The sequence below is a fragment of the Talpa occidentalis genome, unplaced genomic scaffold (assembly GCF_014898055.3).
Source record: "Talpa occidentalis isolate TD23 unplaced genomic scaffold, MPIMG_talOcc4v2.1 talOcc4.12, whole genome shotgun sequence".
Lineage (NCBI taxonomy): Eukaryota > Metazoa > Chordata > Mammalia > Eulipotyphla > Talpidae > Talpa > Talpa occidentalis.
The window spans coordinates 88,885,556-88,906,664 of NW_023601212.1; the positions used below are offsets into that span (position 1 = coordinate 88,885,556).

The following is a 21,109-nucleotide window of genomic DNA, read 5'->3' on the forward strand; positions in this document are numbered from 1 at the left end:
CAGGGTTCTGCTGGCTCAGACACGCTGCCCAGAGCCAAGAGAGAGCCTCTCCCGGTGCATGCTGGTGTCAAGACCGTGTCCTTTGTCTCCTATGGAAACTGAGGGATTTCTGAGGGCCATCCTGACCAGGTGTGGGACTCTTAAGAGCACTGACCTGGGAATCTGAGAGACAGGGAGGCTGCCGCTGCACCAAAGCGCTCCCCTGAGACTGGGACGCGGTGTCGTCTCACACACGCACCCACACAGTGTCACCTCCTTCCTCCCTTCCTCCCCAGGAACCCTACACTCCCAACACCAGCGCACTCCCCAGGTGTCATGCACAGAAAGGCCAACTTACATGTGCAGAGACTTTTGTGCCTTCACTACCTCTTCTTTTGAACTGTAACGGACCAATGCATTTCCATGTGGGAGGTTCAGGTGGAATGTTATCAGTGGGCCATGCTGCATGCACAGAGTACGCAGAGTGGAGCCATCGATCTAGGAGGGAGAGCGGGGGTGCCGTTAAGACGCGGGGTCTCGAGACCCATCCAGGAGGCTGTCCCAGGCTGGGACTCTCTTCCTTTGTCTCTTGCCCACACTTCACTCCTGTGCCATTCTGCACTGGGACTCACTACATGATGGGGTACAATGCCCCCCTCCCCACCTCCAGTGGTCCCAGAGCCATACCTCTGTGGCCTCTAGACTCCTGGACATTCCCCAGATCCCCAATTCCTTAGCCATTGCCCCTGCTGTGGCTTCAGGTCTTCTCTCTTCCCTGCCCTGAGGACGGGATCCACCAAGGCACTGCTCCCTGGGGGAGGAGGGGCAGGCTCTTAGCATCCAGCCTCCAGAGGAGGGGGCAGTCCAGGGCTTCTCAGAGGGCAGTACAAGGACCAAATGCATCAAGTTCATCTGAATGCCCTTACGAAAAAGCTGGTCCTCGATCCTAGCCCAGATTTACTAACTCAGTCTTTGGGGTGAGACCTAGGAATCTGCATTCTTGGTCCACTCCCATGCGCATTTTACAGTGTAAAAAAATCAGTGGGTCAGACCACAGCCCACTTGAGGCATATGAACCATCTGCTGTTCCTCTGCCCAGCCTGGACCTCTCCTCAGCACTGCTTAGTAGGCCTGGGTAGCCCTGACCTCAAACTCAGTCGAGCCTGGAAACCTCTGCACCCACACTACCTGGTGTGTCCATCCAAACAGGACAGCTGGTGTGCTTACCTGAGGTGTAAGGTTTTTTAGAACAAGCCAATTTGTTATTCTCCCTGAGCTGCTCTCACCCCAGCTGGAACCTAAACAAGGAAGAAAAACAGGCAAGTTAGTCTTCTTTGAGGGTGGCCGGAATGGCCAGTTAGGATAAAAACAGCTCAGGCGAATCACAGCTGCTCAGCTGCAGCTGGTGCCCTGTTCTTCCTCTGTCCCTCTGCACTGCTCTGCACGGACGGACACCATCCACCCTCAGCCCAGGATGCCAGTGCACACTGGTCCTAAGGTCACAAACCAGGCCAGCGTGCCCCCAAAGGCTCGCAGAAACTGTTCATTTCTGATCTTTATTACCTTTTTCAGTCTGGAAGTGAGAAAGTTTGGCACAATTCTGGGACAGGGCAGAGGGAAGGATAAAGCCCAATTTACTGGTAGATCTGGTATACACCCGAGTCATCCAAGGCCGTGCATGTACGCTGCCGGGGAGGGGAACACATGATGCCAGCACAAACCCAGCCCTGGTCGTTTGTAGTAGGTGAAGTGGTGATAGGGGAGCCAGCAGCCGCAGTTTGTTGGCAGTCTGGTTACACTAGCCGGCCCCCTTCACTCTCAAACATCCCTGCTTAAACGACACATCCAGGGACCACTAAAGTACAGGCTGAGCATCCTCCTAAACAGGCTGCATGGGGCTATTCTCTCCTCCCAGCCATGCCCAGTAACAGCCTGTTCCATGAGACCAGGAGTTACTTGGAAAGCCAGCCATGAGCAAGACTTCACCACACATCTTAAGGTGAGCACCTGAGGAACGCCTGAAAGAAAGGCGATCCCCATTCCACTTACTTGACCACTGACTACGTGTCCTCGTAAGTGGACCAGGCAAAATGTGAAGACTCTCAAAGACATGGTAATCAAAGAAATGGCCATGCAACTAGGAGTCCTGTCTAAGTCCTAACCCTACTCTACAGAGGCTACGTGATCGTTCAGCTCTGTTAAACCAGACTGCTGGTACTGACTCAATTCAGCAAGCCACCCACAGAAATCCATTGGATGTGTTTCCTCTTACCTGGGGTATACCTGGCGTCAGAATTTCCCCATCCTCCACCCACACGAAGGGGAGAATTATCCCACGTAGACAAGGGCGGCTTCTGACCAGTCAGTCCCGGAGGAGGGCGGGACGGAGCAGTGATGTTTTTAGGTGGCAAAGGGACCTTCCACAGCTCATGAGCCAGAGAGGTGTTTGTAACTGAACCAGGAGACCACGTCAATTTGGAATCACTATTTCTGGCTACTCAAAGGAAAAAAAAAAGGTGTTGGGGGGGAGAGGTACTTTCAAAAAGGAGAATATTAACAACATCTGCTGTCCCATTAAAAGCAAAATAAAGCTCTATTTAAAACTAAACTGCCAGAGAAAAGGGGGAATAAAAAGGCTAAAGGAAACTGCTCTCTTGCCTCAGAACGCTCAAGGCAATCTATCTGCTATCAGCAGCTTGAAAATATATAAGATTCTCAGTCCAGTGTACAAAACTGCACTTTAATTGAAATCAAAGCAAAACAAAAACCCACTGCTGGGAATTGTTCTGAAATAGCAACTGGGACCTCCCTATCTTAATAACCACAATCAAGTCTATTCATGGAGTCACATAGGCTGGTAAACAGCCCCGAGTACTCTCTCTTGTTCCCTCATGGAAAAAGGATCCCCAAAGTAGCCCTGGAGTGGGAGCATCACAGCAAAGCCTCCCTGGGTGCCTCTGTGGCAAGTGGGAGGCTACTGGGCACCAGGCACCCACTGTCTCCGGTCCTGACACTCTGCTGAGTAAGCAACCGGCCCGCGGGTCCAGCGCAGAGCCAGAGCGCACCCTTCCTGACGAGTGGGGTGGCCGGGATCAGGACAGAGCCAACCATGTCAAAATAATGCTACAAGACCCGAGGAGCAGAGAGGAAGGAAAATGCTAGGACTTCCATCACCCAACTGTTCTCCTACTGGATCCACACCAACACAGCCCCACACCGTCGGGGCGGGACGGCGGAGGCCTGCAGCTGGCGGAGCACAGCGCCACCACAACTCTCAGCGCTATCGCTTTCCTAGCAATTCAAAGTTCACGGCTACTGTGTCTTATGAAAGATTCAGTCTTCAAAGGATTGGAAATTAAAAAAAACAAAAGGCCCTTTACTGCAGAGAGTCTGAAGCGCTTTGAATGAAATCACGTTCAATAACCAAACCGAGACGGCATCAGACAAGAACACGACCGAGTCCGCGGAGCCGGCGCCCACCTGAAGTGCTTTGTGCTGTACTGCTGAGGGGAACGTTGTAGTTGGAGGCACGAATGGATGACCAGGCACTAGTTGAAGGCAGCGTGGTGTTCAAGGATGAGGATGACCCTGCGGGGAGAGCCAGCTCGTCAGCCGGAGCACCAGACCAGCACTCAAGACTACGCGGACGCATTCCCTGAAACGCTGCCCCGCAGCACGCATGGGATGCTCCGTCACCGGTGGTGCCCAAGATCGAATCCCTCTTCAAACAGCCTCCAAGGAACAACATGCTGGCAGAGCCTGCCCACTGCGTTTACTGTGACTCAAAGGCTTTTCCTCTCCTCTCCCTTTTCTCATAACCACATGTGAGTCTGCTCCAAGGAGACACGCACGCCTCCGAGACCCCCCCACGCCCCCCGCCCCAGCTCGACCTCACACTCCAGGCTCTAAAAGACGGGCCAATCTTACCACTCCCAACTCCTGTCTCTGTGCTCCAAGGGCTTCTTACCGGACACTTCCCCAAGGTGCCACTGGCACCAGCAATGGGCTGGGCCTCCATCTTCTCCATCCGTCGCCCCATACTCAGTGCCCGAAACCTAGCCTTTCTCCCTATTTTTGAAAATCCCCTTGAGCACAACTCCTGTTTAGCTCCAGATTCAACCATTACCTGGTCTCCCACTCTAATCCTTTCGGCTCACCACTGTCACATTATCCCTCCTTAACTGTCAGTTTTTCCAAGCAAAACGTTCAATGGTTACATCTTTTAATATTAGATCTGAACTCCTCTCCTGACTTTCAGAATCTTCAACAAACAAGACATCTGTGGTTTTTGTAAGATTCTTTTGAAAGATTCTTTCATTAACTACCAGGCTATAAGGTCTGATGTGTGACTTTGTGTCCCTTCTCCCCACGAAAGTAGTGGTTTGAAATTACTTCTACTTACTTGCCTATTAATTCATTTTAGAAAAATGAGAATTTTTTCTTACTATTGTGATATGGCAAACACCTGTTAGCAAATCATTTATTTAATGTAAAATGGTGATTCATTTATATTTTCTTAAAAAAGATTAAATGACAGATGGAAAAATATATGTCAGGAAAATATTTTCCTTCATTGCATTCACCTTTCTTCTAGTGCACACATGGTATACTTGTAGTTCCTGGGGTGAAAGTGCTCATGTGGCAGGGAAAGGATGAGTTGATGTGATAACTGATGAAACAGTGCTTCTGCACTTCACAGACCCATAGGTGGGGCTCAATTCCACTCTCAAAAGACAAAGAAAGTCAAAATGCTCCTCCAGATGAAAACCCTTCCATGTCAATAATCAATAAAATAACATCTTCTATAAGAAACATCCAATTCTTAATAACCACAATATTCGAACTTGTTATAAAGTATATTTTGGCCCTCTGTGTCAACTTACTAAGCTACATATTTACCATAGCAAGTGCTAATAAATCATCATTTCAAAAATGGGTGTAAAGTCCTCTCTAGGAAGAGTGAGCATTGTTTTCATTGTCCTGAGTCCCTTGGCTGCCAGGGGCTGTGATGGGACCGAGTCAGGTGCTGCAGTGACTTGCTGCTGAAAGGGTCACACCCAGGTCATCCATTCTCAAGCCGAGCTGCCAGCATCACTCATAAATTCTGCCTACGTACCACTGTTCCTGTCCCTGAGGTGGTCGACTTCCCGCACAGTATTAATTGAAAGATTGTTTATGACACTGCCAGGAGTGACGTAAGGGTCAGTTTCAGGGTCGATGTTTGGATAACCTTTCCATGGTTCACCAGGGCGAAATTCTGGAAATGAAAATTAGTTAGGGCTTAATCATGATTTAAAAATCCATTATTAAGTATCTACAACTTATATGCTTATATTTATGCAATCCTCAAATACTTTCCAATTAATAAAGTATCCTAAGAGGACAATTTAGTAGTACAATTATTAAAAGCTGTTAAGAATAACTTAAAACTTTTCACAACTGAAATAATGTTTCCAGATGTATATATTTTTAATCAGTAACATTTAAAGTGCTTCAGTACAAGTCACAAAGCCACAGCAGCTGGAGTAGGACAAAGCAGTCCCTGGGGGCATTTCTGGTGATTTTTTTGGTACCACTGAAAGGCTGCCAAGTTAGTTCACTAACACAGCTAAAGAGGAACAACGAATGAAGGTTTCTGCATCCTTCACGCCAGTCAGAGGAGCAGACCCCACCACCTTCACTGCCTGAGGCATAACGAACGCACTGGCAACAAGTCAGACACATATTGCCCAAATCTCCGGGCTCAAATTTTCACATTTCATTTCTGCATTCCTTCTTATTTTTAGCATAGAGAATGGTCTATTGCACAGAGCTGGGCTAAACACCAAGTTCAGAGGTAATAAAAACTAAATGGAAACAATTTCTTATGGAAGAAGCTGTTAGAATTTTACCTGGTGGCCAGTTAACACTGCTAGAGCCGTTAGGCGATTTGGCACGTGGCCAGCCATCTCCTATTGAACCTGGAGGACTGGCTGGTGAAGTACTGCTGTTCATAAAGTCATAGGGAACAAATGGAGACTCTTCCAGCCTGAAACCACTTGAAATAGCACCTACAAAGAGAAAAATGGTAGTGAAATGGAAGCAAAATAAATATACTATGACATTTCTTTCTTGCAGTTTCTCAAATGTGGTAAGGAAGTTTCTATTACTGCGGTGGGTTCCAAACTGTGCTCTGCAGGTAGCCTGGAGACACAGAGAGAGCAGTCTGCATCTCCTACAGACTCCAAACACTGTCACTAGACACTGAGACCTGAAAACCATCACTGTGAGCTTCATGTCAAGAAGGATATTAAGGGCCATAATTATGAAGTGACCAGAACATGAATTACTCCCAATTCATTAAAAACACTTGTATTGAGGCCTGAATTGAGAACAAGCACAGTGAACTGCAGCTGAGGCTCCTGTCTGGTGCCGGTGGTGGCAGGGTGAGTGAGAAGCATGGCAGGGAGATAAGGGTAATGCACAAACTGTGGTCAAGCAAGTCACCAGCGGTGAAAAGGGGTGTCCAGAGTCCAGGAAATTACTGTGCCAACAAAATGGACTTTCCTGTATGTTTAAATGGATGTTGGTTAAAAATATTATTTAATGCAAAATAGTGAGGATAATGAACATTAACATGTAGGCTGGCAGCTTACGAATCTTTCCTGAATACAGAGTCGGACAAAACTTTATTTTTATTAAGGAAAAAGGAAAAAAAATAAAAATTTTAATAATGGGAAGAGAATTATTATTCTCCCTTTTAATATAAGGCAAAGGGAAAATAATGTAAGCCAAAAGAATATGCTAGAGATGATTCTAAATCTACTAATATGAGACCCAGAGTCACCAAATTAAAAGTAGTTGTTTTGGGAGAAAATGAGAGTTTAAACAACATGAGACTGGTAAGGAAAAAAGCACTTTCCTTAAACATTAAAAAGTTTTAAAAATGCCAACACTTTAAGACTTGAAGTTTAAAGGCTTCTTTTATACAAACCAGAAGTCCTAGCAAAGATTCTTGATTTTTAAGTGGGTAAAAGCCAAGTGATATCTATGAAACAAGGGCAATTGGCCTGGAGTTGATTAAGATCAGTCACTCATCCACTGCCTGATGAGAACATGGGGGGCGGGGGGAGGGGAGGAGATAGGAAAAACAGGTAACAAGGTAACATTAGGTAATTTGTATCTAAATAACAAAGAGAAAGAATAACAAAAGATAGTATCAGGATATCAAATTAAACAGGAACAGCAAAACTTAGATTGACTAAAGAAAAAGCACTGGCCTATTTTGAAAAAGAGACTGTTACTAGTCCATGTTCGTTAGCTTGCTATATATATAAGGATAAAAATATTTACTGTTTAAGCTAATTACTAAAATTAAAAATTAGTAGCTCACATTCCATGTGATATGCAATGAAATGTAGAACAACAAACAGACACTAAGTTTTAAAAAGGTAAAATACAACTACAAAATTAAAAATTAACAGGAAAAACACAGGACCTCCCTGGTGGCCTAGGGGTAAGTCTCAGGGCTATCACCACTGGGGCCTGAGTTTGATCCCCGGCCAGAGAGCTAACCCACATATGGTGCAGAAGACCTCTGCTATCTCGCCTGCTGCTCCCCTCAGCAGTGTATTTCAGTAGATCCACCTGTTCTGTTCCCCACTCTATCTCTGGTGAGTCCTCTTACACATCCCCCCTGCCCCCAACCAGCCTACACCCCAGTTCTTCTATGTAAAAATAAATAAAATCTTTTTTTTTTTTTAAAAAAGGTAAAACACAGAAGTACTTTATAAACAAACTTATCCTAACAGTCAGCTTATAAGACACCATCATAGCCTGCTCCCTAAATGTCAGGCAGCAGCAACCAGGTAAGAGCATAACAGCAAGCATCTTATTCAGTCCCACCCAACAATTCTATGATGTATTATTTCCATTTTGCAGATGTAAACTCTGAAGCTTCAAGAAAATGGTCTATACAATAATGCAACAAGAGACTAAACACTGGGACTGAATCCCAGGTGTATCCGACTTCATAACCAAAGCTGCGGGATGACGCCCCTTCCTACACCAGTACGCCCTGTAAGCACAGCGATCACTTGAGGATGACATACATTATACCCACAACAGCAGTGAAAGCAAGACAGTATTTCATTTTCACAAGGAAAATGAGGCCCAGATACACAAAACCCACATGGAAAAATCCACTATAACTTGGGAAGACAGGTAACCATAAGAGAGAACATTTTTCTGGTATCCATATCTATCTCTCCAGCCATCCTTTTCCAGGTTTCTTCATTACCAGGTCCTTGTTCTCTCCATGCTCCCAACCTCTGGGCTAACTCATCCAAGTTCAGGTTCTCAACATTCTGATGAATATGTAACCTTACCTTCTAGAACAGATTTTTCTTCTGAGTGAAACACTTCCAATTTCTGGCGGGCTTTTTCCATGCTGAGTTAACACCCAAATATCACACTCAACAATACTAAAATCAATTTATTATCTGTTGCATTTGATTCCTGCTTTACTCTACCATTAAATTGCACCATCATCCACTTATCCTTTACCTAGTAAATGTTCACTGAATGGTGCAATGGGGCTACAAAGTAAGCAAAGTGTGGGCACTCTCCTTTAAAAGCTTATGTCCTGGGTAGGACATGGGCTTAAATGAATACTTACGCAAGACAGTGACACATATAGGGGTGCTAGGGGAGCATAAAGTGGGGAGGCTTCTTGGAAATGATTCCAAGCCCATCTTAAAGGTCAACAGATTAGACTGGAGGAGGCTACAGTCACAGAAGACACATTACAGATAATCACATAGCTGCAGTTAGTTACCAAGGTTAGTTACCAAGCCCTCCTGTCCTTAATTCTAACACCGTTCAATGTACTCCCTCCTCCCACGCTCACCTCCTTCTTTCTCTCTGGCCTTCATTCCTGTAGATATCCACCATTTTGATGTCTAAAATGGTTTATGGCAAAAGGTTTCCCATGATCTGCTTTATACCTATTGTTCCAACTTTTTCTCATTGTACCGCCACCTCCAGACTTGCCCTCCACACATTCGGTTTTCATGTCATACTCACTTTGTTGCTCTTTCTCCACTCATTGGTTTGGTGATCTTTAAGACTCAGATCAGGATAAGTCTCTTTATAAAATAAAGTCTTTCCAGACCTACCTCGCCCAAACCACTATTATACTATTTGTACCATTATACTTTTTAATTTTTACAGAACCTACCACAGTGTACTAAAGCTGTTTATGTGTTTCATTTTGCTACCAAACATGAGCTCCTGCAGGACAAGTATTTTTACTGCTTATACACACTTATACATACTTGGGTGTATGTACATATGGATCTATGTATGCTCGGTGGTTACATTGGCTAGATAACATTAAATAATATGAAAATGACATTTCTAAAAAAATTAACTAAGACAATACTGAATGTATATGATTCACACACAAAATATATAAACAAAATGTGTCAATATAAAAGAAACTGATAAAAATCAAATTATGGGAATTTTATAATACCCTACTCCAGGTTAAATTGAGTATTAGTAAGTAGAATGTTGGGACAATAAATCAACTTAAATGACCACTGAAAGGGGAAAGTTTTTTTTAATGTACAACCAGATTTTCATTTTTATAATAGCCTAATAAAGGTTAATTTTGTTGTTTTATGTTTTAAACTAAGATTTAACAATAAAGCATTTTAAAAAAATGAATAGAGATTCTAGGGGTATTTGGCTTTGAAAATATGTATTTGAGACTAAAAAAAGAAAGGCTTTAGCATTATACAGTTGCTTTTTTAAAGCAAAAATATTAGGACTGTATTCATACCATGTTTGCTGGAGTTTTGATCCAAAGATGTGTTCACAGAAATGCTGTCCACTGTAGTCCACTTCCTTAGTCTTGACTGTGGCTCTTTAATACTGTTCATATCCATATTTACATTCAAGTTTGAATTCAAGCCTTAAAAAAAAAAAACAATAATTTAAAGAGTCATTTCATAAAATACAGCATGTTTGTCTTTTGGTACCATTTTCTAGAAAAACATGAAACTAATCTAATGTTTCCAAACTTGCCTAATGTTCCCTAATAAGTATCATCCTGCAAATGTGGCATAGCCAAGTGATTAGACAAAAGCAAGGAAGGCAGAACAGACACTCCGGGCTCCTGGCCAAGGTCACACACAACAATGTTATAAGGGCGAGCCAGAGTTAGGTTATCAGAGAAAGCAACACAGAATTCTGAAGAGCTACTGAGAACTCAATAATACAATGGACTCAAACCATGAGAGCGTTAGTACTATAATTTCGTTAACTGTGAAAACTTTCTTCATATACTTTTGATTATTTTTAAGAACTTTTCCTATGACATGCATCAAACTGAGATGTTCTCTAAATGTCTAGGATGGACAATTCTATCTTAGATATTGTGGTCAGAAAACAGACCATTTAAGCCAGTATTTTTTTAAAGTGTGAGCCAGGTTCTACCATCAAAATTATCCAAGATGCTTGTTGAGAATCTTCTGTGAGTGGGACAATTTTAACACACATCCAGATGGATCTTACTCTAAAATTTCAGAGTAAATATTTTTAAATACATGGGTGTGATGAGAGTCCACAGGATATTAGGTCAAACTTAAATAAAAACTTAATGAATTTAATGAATTGTCTAATATCCACTCTATTTTTGCTGAGAGAAATTAAATTTGTTGGTCTCAGAATCATCACCTAGAAGTAGCTGGCAAATTTTTCTTGTAAAGGTTCTGACAATAACTATCTTAGGTTCTATGGGCCACAAGGTCTCAAGGTATGTATGTAAGTATTTTATAATGCAAAGTAGTCATAACAAATACATTAATGGGGCCCTCCATGGTGGCACAAGGGGTTAAAAGTCTCAGTGCTATCAAGCAATCACCAACAACTGAGGCCTGAGTTCGATCCCCAGCCTGGGAGCTGACCAACATGGTGCAGCAGACCTCTCCTGTCTTGCCTATAGCTCCCCTCAGCAGTGTGTTTCAGTAGATCTGCCTGTTCTCTCCTCACTTTCTCTGGTCAATTCTCTCATCCCCCGCACCTCTAGCTATACCCCAGCTCTAGTATGCATAAATAAATAAGTAAATCTTTAAAAAAAAATGCATTAATAAATGATGGCAATGTTCAATAAAACTTCACAAATTTGGCCAATAGGCTGTAGATTTAGACAACCATACTGGTATCTTCATAGACTAAGCGGACTTTCTTAATCAGGAAAAAAGTATCTCTTGCTGTAAAGCCAGCCAGGATAGGAAATCCCATGTTTAAAAAATTTGTCTCCCCATGTCCCAATTTATAACAATGTTAAGTATATAGTCAGGGTACTAGTAATCATTTATAAATATTTAGACAATAATTACATTTTCGGATTTTGACACCTACAAATATGACTGTTTCCAGTATTTTCCCAAAAGCTATACAGCTCAAATCTTCTCTGTTGTGCTGTTTCTAACAATGGTGCTCCAGCCTTCTCCTCCCCTTGTAGCCTACCATTAAGATATCCAAGTCTGTAAAACTGAGGCTCCCAGCAGGGGAAGGGGAAAATAGAGAGGAAAGAGGGGAGAGGACCCAACAACGGTGGAGAACCCTGGTTTCCTTGGTAGTGGATGTGGTGTGGTAGCCCATGGCTGAGTAGGTAGATTCCTGTATTTCTTAATTATATACAGAGCTGTCGATAAACCAAAGTTACATTAATAAAAATTATTTTAAAAATTAAAAAAGAAAATCTGAGTCTTAGAAAGAAAAATATTTCTTTATTCTAACCCACTACAAATGGAATTTTTGGAATAGTGTGATTTTCCTGAATGGAGAAAGGCCTTCCATGAAACATGCAGACAGATTCAAACAAGAGGAGATGGTAACTCCCAGAGAGGAAACAGCTCAAACCAGAGAGGCTTTCATGAGGGCAACACAAGGAAGGATGCAAGTGTGTGATACCTAAGCATCAACTGAATGCTTTGGCCAAGCAGAAACCTACCTATAGGAAAGTTGCTGAAAGCGTTTATTGGTGATGGCCCTTTTTGCAGCTCAGGTGTAGTGTGGGGCATGACATTTTCAAGGAAAGATTTCATGGCTGGCTGATGGAGTGACTGCTGCTGAGATGGTGGAGTCTGTTGCTTTACCAACAGGTTTGGATCAAGTTGACGGGACTGCTGCATCATTTGCTGCTGCACACTAAGAGGTCGACCCTTAAAACAAGAAAACGGGAAAAATCATAGAGAAAAAGTCTTCTTAGAGCCCCACAGATTCCCCTTCACTTTTTAATTCACTTCCTTCTCAGCAGGAATACAAATCATCACTGTACTCCAGTTAATATGACTTCTGGCAAACAGAAGATTTAATAAACAATCTATTTCAGAATGTTTTAACTAAGGCATTTTGAATCTCTCATTACACTGGAATTGATGTAAGATGAGTTTAAGTGTAGCAAGGAGAAGGATCTGATCTACCTGCTGGTCTTGCTGCTGCCGGTTCCCAGAAGGCACGCTTCTCTGACTCTGCGCCCTTTGCTGTTGCGCTAACAATCGCTGGAGGGAAAATTGTGAAAAGGTGATCAGTTTTCCGCCACCTAGAGTAGCATGCTTCTACGTGACTGTGGCAGATGGATCCACAAAGGCATGGCTTCACCTAATCAGTGCTAACATGTCCTGCCTCATCCAGCATAATCACTTCCTTGCATCCTCTGGCTTCCAGCCCTGCTGTTGAATTTAGTCTTTTGTACTAAATAGCCACTTCAGGGTAATTTTCCCTGATGACCCCACCTCCAGCCCCACCTCAGACTTGGCTGGCTTGCTCTTTGAATTCACCGTCTACTCACTGACACACTGCAAGCTCTATGAGAATGCCATACTTAGGCCTTTTTGTTTACTGCAACACATTCTGCAAAGAGTCTAGTGTTTAGCACAATAGACACTGAACAAATGTATACACAGAACAAGGTTCTTATTTCACTTACCTGTAACTGGGAGATCTGAGAAAGCTGGTTTAGTTGGGATAGCTGGTTCAGCATGGCTACCTGTTGAGGGCCAAAGAGCGGATTCAGGCCACCGTTGTTTGGTGCATACTTCAGCAATGAAACTGGAACCTTAGGATCACAATGGTAAGTTAATAATGTAGATAAAATAACTCTAAATGTACTGTGTATTTTAAATTGAGTTATTAAATTTGTGGATACTACTTGGGGAACTGTTATTTTTTTTATTTATTTATTTATTTATTTATTTATTTATTTATTTATTTATTTATGCAAGCACTGGGTACAGTCAGAAGCGCGGGAAGGTGAGAGAATTCACCAGAGCCAGAGTGCAGAGCAGGCAGAAGGACGGAAGTACACTGCTGAGGGGAGCAGCGGGCGGCAGGAGAGGTCTGCGCGCCATGTGGGACCCTCCTCCGGTGGCCGGGGAGCAGCTGGGGATCGAAACGGTGCTGTAGAGGCTGCGGGCAGCTTTGCAACCCAGCGCTCAACCACTGCGCCACCGGGGAGGCCCAGGAACTGTTATTTTTAATTGTCTTTGCTTTACTCATACATTGCTCATATACTTTCATGGTATAAAAAGGAACAGAGATCATTCCTAAACTACCCAGTTATTCTCCTCCATTCAAGATGTTTTATCAAAGACAATGGTAACATTTTAGAGTTAAAACACCCTTTACTCATTTTTTTAACCCTACCCATATCCTTTCAAAATACCAAATTCAGAATTAGCTGCATCTCAAATATGTCAGTAAATAATGATCAACTAATCAATCACTTATTTATTATTATTTTTTAAAGACTCATTTTATTGGGCCTCCCCGGTGGCGAAGCAGTTGAGTGCTGGACTGCGAAGCTACCGCAGCCTCTGCAGAGCCGGTTTGATCCCTGGCTACCGGCGAGGGTCCCACATGGCACAGCAGACCTCTCCTGACGCGCCCGCTGCTCCCCTCAGCAGTGTACTTCGTCAGTCTGCCTGTTCTGCTCCCTGCTCTGGTGAATTCTCTCACCCTCCCACGCTGCTGACTGTACCCAGTGCTTGCATAAATAAATAAGTCTTTAAAGGAAAAAAAAAAAAAAAGACTTATTTATGCATTCAAGAGCTGGGGTGTAGGCCAGATACGGGGGAGGGCTGGGGTGAGAGGATTCACCAGAGACAGAGTGGGGAACAGAACAGGCGAATTGACTGAAATACACTGCTAAGGTGAGGTGCAGCAGGTGAAACAGGAGAGATATCTGCTGCGCCATGTGGGTCAGCTCCATAGTGCTTGGAGGTGGTACATAGGTGGTACAACCCCTTGTACCACCTTGGAGGCCCTAACTAATCAATCATTTAAATACAAAATTATTCAAGGTTCTTTTTTAGGTGAATGTAACAGAGTATAATGGAAGTTTATTTACCTGAGGGGAGAGTAATGGAGGAGGCACTTGAGCACGGAGATTAGGCTGAGATGAACTAAGAGGTTGTGCTGGAGGCTGCTGCATGCCCCGGGGTTGTGCTGCTGTGTTTCCAACACCAAACATACTGGGATTGCCATTCTACAAAGACAAACAACAACAAAATAACAGTGGGGTTCTTTGTTTAGGGACAAATGTATTATTACCTTATTGTACTATTGATTTAAACACAGTAACTACATGTAAGAGAGATCTCATTATTTAAGTCATTCAACAAAGAGCCTAAAATACACTTGTGGGCTTACCTGTCTAACAGAATTCAAGTTTTGCATACCCAGCCCTGCTATGGAGCCAAGGGCCTGGTTAGGTAGTGCACTATTTGAAGGGGGAAGCTTCATGCTTTGACTGGACATAAATTGCATGTTTTGGGATTCATCTGCTACAATGCCATCCTGATTGGACATACAGAAAGATGTGCAACACCAGCCAAGCAAACAAGTGGAAAGGAGAAATCATTGCAGGAACAGAAGAGAAGTCACATGACATTCCAGCATCAACAGGAGACAGGTAGAAAACAGAAAAGATCAGATTAGTGTTAATTTTAGAGTACATAAAAAGAACCAAACATATTTTATGGGATTAAGAAGAAATTATAAATGCAATCCCTATGCTGAGACATAAAAAGGACAATGACCTACAAATTCAGTAATAGGTTTGCACTGGATTATGACACTTCATACTAAGTATCCCAAATATTAATGAGTAATTACGCTATAAATGTATTGGTTAATTTGCCACTGGGATAAAACAAACAACTTACCTTATCAAAATAAGGACTGCGCTCCATGGAAGACTCTTTGGAAATCTGAGGCCGAGAACCAGGGCCTTTCCCGACCGTTCGATTGTAATCACCAATATTTAGACTATGTTTATCTATCTCCATTCGTTTGTCTTGTAACATTCCTAGTAAATACAGGAGGCTATGTTATCAAGTAGGAAAGCAATTGCACTTGTTGGTTTCACATAAATTTGGAGTAAAAAGCAAAACAATTACTTCTGAAGCTGAAATGACTGCTGCCTGGAAAAGGACATATGAAAAATGCACTAGCACTTAATAAATCTTTTTTAAAAAGATTTATTTTTATTTGTATAAGACATGGGGTACAGGCCAGAGGCACGGGCGGTGAGAGGATTCACCAGAGACAGAGTGGGGAGCAGAACAGGCAGACAGACCGAAAGCACTGCTGAAGGGAGCAGCAGGCGCGACAGGAGAGGTCTGCTGCACTATGTGGGAATCTCCCCGGCCGGCCGGGAACGGAACCTGCGCTGCAGAGGCTGCGGACAGCTTCACAGTGCTATGCTCAACCCGCTGCGCCACTGGGGAGGCCCCCTTAATAAATCTTGTATTCCTCACAAGTAAATTTGTTCAGGTAAACAGAAGGTCAAAATCTTTGGTCATCTCTAAAATGCTTAATTTCATAATAAAAACATAGTTTCTCCAAAAAATAAGCAAATTGCACAAGAAACCCCATCTAATAAATGTTACTATGTGCCTTCTGCTGTTCTAAATGCTCATTTTGTGTGTTGTAACTTGAGGCCTGTAACTGTACAATCAGCACCCCCATTTAGCACTGGGGAACCCGGGAGACCACATAGGTCAACATCTCCCGTACCTACTCTCAGATCTTTCTTGGTGTAAATTCTGTCTGACTTCGTTGCTATCAAAACCACCTCTTCTCCTAGAAACTCCCTCCTATAAAATCTTTGCTTTTAACAGCAGCCTCCAACCACCACCGTGATTCAGATACCTTTTCAGAATGGACACCGCCCTGCGCCTCCACAGCCTTATCACAAGCGCATTATGGCTTCTCCTCCTCTCCCCACAGCTGGGTTGGTTTCCTCATGTTTTTGTTAATGCTGGACATACTGCGGGCTTTCTCAGTATACCTAAGATCTGTCTTCTTGATTTGCTCTAAAAATGCACTTTGAGTCAGTCTCAAAGGCTGGTTTTGAAATTGAAAAATTCTTTTTCCTCCTTGAAAGGAGGAAAGACTGGTTTTAAATTTGAAAAACCTCCTTGTTCCTCATCCTCTACATTTTCTCAGCCCTCAAATCTCATCCATCGCTTCTTTACAACTGTGATCCTCCTTTTGAGATGTCTGTGGCTGCCCCACAACACTTGCCCTCACTACCCCATTTCTAAGCAAGTGGAAAAGGAAACATTGTAACTTTTAAAATGCCACTGGTCTCTTGAAATTTTGTTTCAGCTATAGCTCAAAATAATCCACATTTTAGCACTTGTGAGAGCCCTCCCCTGAATGTCAATAATGCTTTGCAATGACCTCCCCTCTGCCCTCCACCCTGGTTAATGGCCGCTGTACCGCCCACCTTTTCACTTCAAATCCCTGTAAGCAAATGCAGCCAACTCTTCTTCCTAAGTAAGACTTCACTGTACTTTCCCAAAATAATCCTCATTTTTGCCTACTCAAAATCTTTTAAAAGAGTATGTCACATGATTCCCAACACTGCTGCGTCCCTTCAGAAACCTGACTATCAAATGTGGCTGTGTCCCTTCAGTTTATCAATCCCCGAAGGCCCTTGGTTAAAGTTACCAATGACAAATACCAATTCCTCAATGTCAAAATCATTCTCTGACAACCGTTTGCCTATTTTCAAATGTCTATTCTCAGCTGGCTTTTGGAAAGTGACTCTATTCTACTGGTCATATTTCTCAGGATCTTTGCCTATTGCCTTTCCCAGGGGTTTTGTGTTGTTCATTCAGTCCATTATTCTACAGCTTTCTCTGGTCAACCAATTTTTGCAGCTTTACCACCACTGACCTCTCATTAGTTACACTTATTGTCTCAAGCTCTCCCTTCAGAGCTCCACATTCAAATTTCAACTGTTCACTGAATATCACATGGTTTTCATTGCAACTTTAAACTTAGTATCTTGTCTACCAAACCTCCTAAGCCTACTAAATTTCTTGGTTCAAATAATTGGTTCAAATAATCTAGTTATTGATCTGTCTCTCAGCTTCAGATTCACCCTTTTGACTGCTCCATGAAAACATATTTGGGCTCCTGGCATGTTTTTTCTTTGCCAACTGGTTCTGAGGCTTTATTAGTAGGCGCTGGAGAGAAATCCTAGCAGGGGCTTCACTTCCTGACCTGATGTGTTCACTTGGCAGGTGTTGGCAGTGCAGGATGGCAGCAGTCAGAGAGCAGCTTCTCTTATTCCCACACGTCTCCAAACAACTTTGTAGCAGAGTGCCTCTAGTGAGAGACCTTTCTATGAACAGTTCTTCCCAGCAGATACACTCAGCAAGCACCACTAGCACAACATCACTGTAACTTCTCTGCCATTTACTGGGCCACAGAGGAAACAGAGCCTTGTCCACACAGCAACAGACATATATTCTGGATATCCATTTGTTTTCCCCGACTATAAAGCGTCTGTGGATCCGTATCTCACAGAAGGCCTCACCCACTGTACTGGCATCCCTCACAGTCCTGTATCTGACCAAGGAACTCATTTTGCAGCAAAAGAAGTGTAGTAATGGGCACAGGCCTGTGGAGTGGCTTATTATCTATACCATTACCCAACAGCAGCCAGCCAAACTGACAAGTGGAATGGCTCATTGAAGACCCAGTTACAAAGCAAGCTGGGAGACAACATCCTGAAAGAATGGACTTCTGTCTTATGGGCAGAAGGATGCATTAAGTGTGTCCCCACACCAGGATGCATAGGTCTGGACTCAAAAGAGGAGTGGAGGAGTGACTTCTCTCACTATACACGTAATGAGCCACTCAGAATCCCTGCCTCCTGTTTCGGCAACTCTGCAGGTATAGAGAGCTTAGTCATTAAAAGGAAAAAGCGCTTCTATCAGGAGACACAGTGGTTCTATGGAACTGGAAGATGAAAACTGCCACTTGGACCTTTTGAAGTTCTTATGCCACTGAAACAGTAGGTAGAAAAGGGGTTCATCCAGGGGCTGGAGTGATTGATTCTGATTACCAAGTGAAAACTGGTTCCCTGATACAAAAATGAAGGAAGAAAGCACTCTGGAACCCAAGGGCTTCTCTGATGATATTTCTTAGGTCTGAACCATGTCCAATGATAAAGGTTAATTAAGAAATTATAGTAATCAAAAAAGGCAGGATGTCTGAGTGCTCAAGACCTACTGAGGATGAAGGTTTGGATTGCCCCACCAGGGAAGAACCTGGGAAAGCTGCAGAGCTGGCTGAGAGTGGGGCATGTACAAAATGGGCAGTGAAAAGACACCACAGCGCACGACCAGCTGCAGTAGTGAGGATAGCACTAGTGTTGCATTTTTTCTATTGCTTGCTATGTGTATGTGGTTATTTGTGAAGGTCAACCATTTTCTCCTTTATCTTTGCTATTTTTATTTTAGTTGCAAGTTGCTGAAAGCTTACATTTTAGTCTTTCAGTAACAAACAGTGAAATTTGATTAACATCATAACTACTGACACACAATGACTCTAAGGACCGTACATCCTCTCATTCTGACAAGTGAAAAGCTCCTTGTTTACAAGAAAGAATAAAAAGACAAAGTTGTTTCACCCTTGCAGTAGAATTGAAATGTGTAAAGACTGCACATGGAAGCTGGGAAGGCGTGGGGTGGGGTGAATTGTACTGATGACTTACTGTCTCTCATCTCAAAATTCACCTTTGTGAAAAAGTGTATCTGGGCTCTTTACTTTTTTTTTTTTTCCACTTGCTCAATGACAGTGAAGTTGTGTCAGCAGAGGAGCAGGAGAGATACTGTGAGAAGTTTTGTTTCCTAGATTCAGTGTGTTCTCTCCTGTAACACTGGCAGTTTTTCCAGCACCAGGCCCTTGTAGGGCTCACCTCACCACCAGACAGCAGCTCCTATCAGTAGCCTCTGTGGCAGTTTTACAGCAGTACCCTCCAGTGAGATGACTCCCCTAGAAATGGACAGCCATGGGGTGGCACCACATGCAGTGGTGAGCCACTGCAGTGAGCCATGCAGTGAGCCACAGCCACATCAAGAGCTGGATCCCAGCTCAGTGGTGGGGAGGAGGGGGCTCTTTCTTTTGGCATACTTTCTCAGTCCTAAGGTTAGCCATGTCTCCTATAGTAATTATCTTCTACTCATACATTCTTTAGAGTTCTCTTTACCTCCCACTAATTAATACCTTATTACTCTTAAATTTTCCCTGTTCAGGGCCTCCCTGGTGGCGCAGGCGGTTGAGCGCCGCACCATGAAGCTGTCCGCAGCCTCTACAGTGTGGGTTCAATGCCGGCTGGCCGGCGAGAATCCTACATGGCGCAGCAGACCTCTCCTGTCTCGCCCGCTGCTCCCCTCAGCAGTGTATTTTGTCAGTCTGCCTGTTCTGCTCCCTGCTCTGTCTCTGGTGAATCCTCTCACCAGAGAGGATTCCTGCACATCTGGCCTGTGCCCCGGTTCTTATATAAATAAAAATAAATCTTTAAAAAAAAAAATTTCCCTGTTCAAATTACTGTGTAGTTTCTCTCTCCTGCCTGGACTGACTTTACACTACTTCTTGTCCAGGTATGAAAGCTGGGAATCATATTTCATCACATCCACTCCCTTCACCCTTCATAAAAAATTGGCACACACTTTTTTGATTCTAATTTCTGTATCTCCACTGAATTGGATTCTTCCCACCTACTGTCTTGTTTGGAGCTTTGAAAATTCTCTAACAAATCTCTGTTTGGCTATGATTAGTTATCTTTTCTTTGTCTGTCCTCTGCTGCCAATGATTTGTACCCTAAAATATTTTCAATCTATAGCCAAAATTATTTTTCTAAAACATAAATTCAAGTCATGTCACTTTTCAGGTTAAAATTCTTTAATCCCTATGTTCACGGTAAATTCAGGCCCCAACCCCTTCACGATTTAGGTCCCACCCAACCTTCCAGGTAAAGCTTTTATCCCACCAGCACAAACTATTCATAAGTCTTATTCTCTTACATGAAACTACCTGCCGCTTCTACAGGATGGCTGTCTCTATCACCTGTCTGAGGCTTTGTACACACTGTTCACTAAATTAAGAAAATATCAGGGCCTCCCCGGTGGCGCAGTGGTTGAGTGCTGGGTTGCGAAGCTGCCCGCAGCCTCTGCAGCACCGGTTTGATCCCCGGCTGCTCCCTGGCCACCGGAGGAGGGTCCCACATGGCGCGCGGACCTCTCCTGCCGCCCGCTGCTCCCCTCAGCAGTGTACTTCGGTCCTTTTGCCTGCTCTGCTCCCAGCTCTGGCTCTGGTGAATTCTCTCACCTTCCCGCGCTTCTGACTGTACCCAGTGCTTGTATAAATAATAAATAAATAAATCTGGGGGGGGGGGGAGAAAATATCAGACAACCTGGAGAGTTAAATTCTTTTTTTTAAAGGATTTATTTATTTATTTATTTTAAGATTTATTTATTTATACAAGCACCGGGTACAGTCAGAAGCACGGGAGGGTGAGAGAATTCACCAGAGCCGGAGCAGAACAGGCAGAAGGACCGAAGTACACTGCTGAGGGAAGTAGCGGGCGGCAGGAGAGGTCTGCACACTATGTGGGACCCTGGCCCCGCGGCCAGGGATCGAACTGGTGTTGCAGAGGCTGCGGGTAGCTTCGCAACCCAGTGCTCAACCACTGCACCACCCGGGAGGCCCGAGAGTTAAATTCTTAACAGGACTATTTTTGAGCTAATTACAGGCTACTATCTAGATTTGCAACTACCTT

The 21,109-nt window shown here is 43.6% G+C and overlaps 1 protein-coding gene across 5 annotated transcripts in view; it reads right to left on the bottom strand.

Moving 5' to 3' along the window:
• The window catches only part of TNRC6A (trinucleotide repeat containing adaptor 6A), a 170,629-nt gene that overhangs the window by 1,509 nt on the left and 148,011 nt on the right, over positions 1–21,109 (bottom strand). For all 5 annotated transcript variants that reach the window (XM_054693792.1, XM_054693794.1, XM_054693791.1 and 2 more), the window contains 12 exons: positions 15,195–15,337; positions 14,378–14,515; positions 12,959–13,087; positions 12,453–12,530; positions 11,981–12,191; positions 9,803–9,934; positions 5,871–6,029; positions 5,096–5,236; positions 3,460–3,567; positions 2,252–2,473; positions 1,207–1,277; positions 338–477 (listed from right to left, as the gene is read on the bottom strand). In XM_054693792.1, coding sequence (XP_054549767.1) covers positions 338–477; positions 1,207–1,277; positions 2,252–2,473; positions 3,460–3,567; positions 5,096–5,236; positions 5,871–6,029; positions 9,803–9,934; positions 11,981–12,191; positions 12,453–12,530; positions 12,959–13,087; positions 14,378–14,515; positions 15,195–15,337 — 1,672 coding nt within the window. The remainder of the gene's footprint in view (positions 1–337; positions 478–1,206; positions 1,278–2,251; positions 2,474–3,459; positions 3,568–5,095; positions 5,237–5,870; positions 6,030–9,802; positions 9,935–11,980; positions 12,192–12,452; positions 12,531–12,958; positions 13,088–14,377; positions 14,516–15,194; positions 15,338–21,109) is intronic.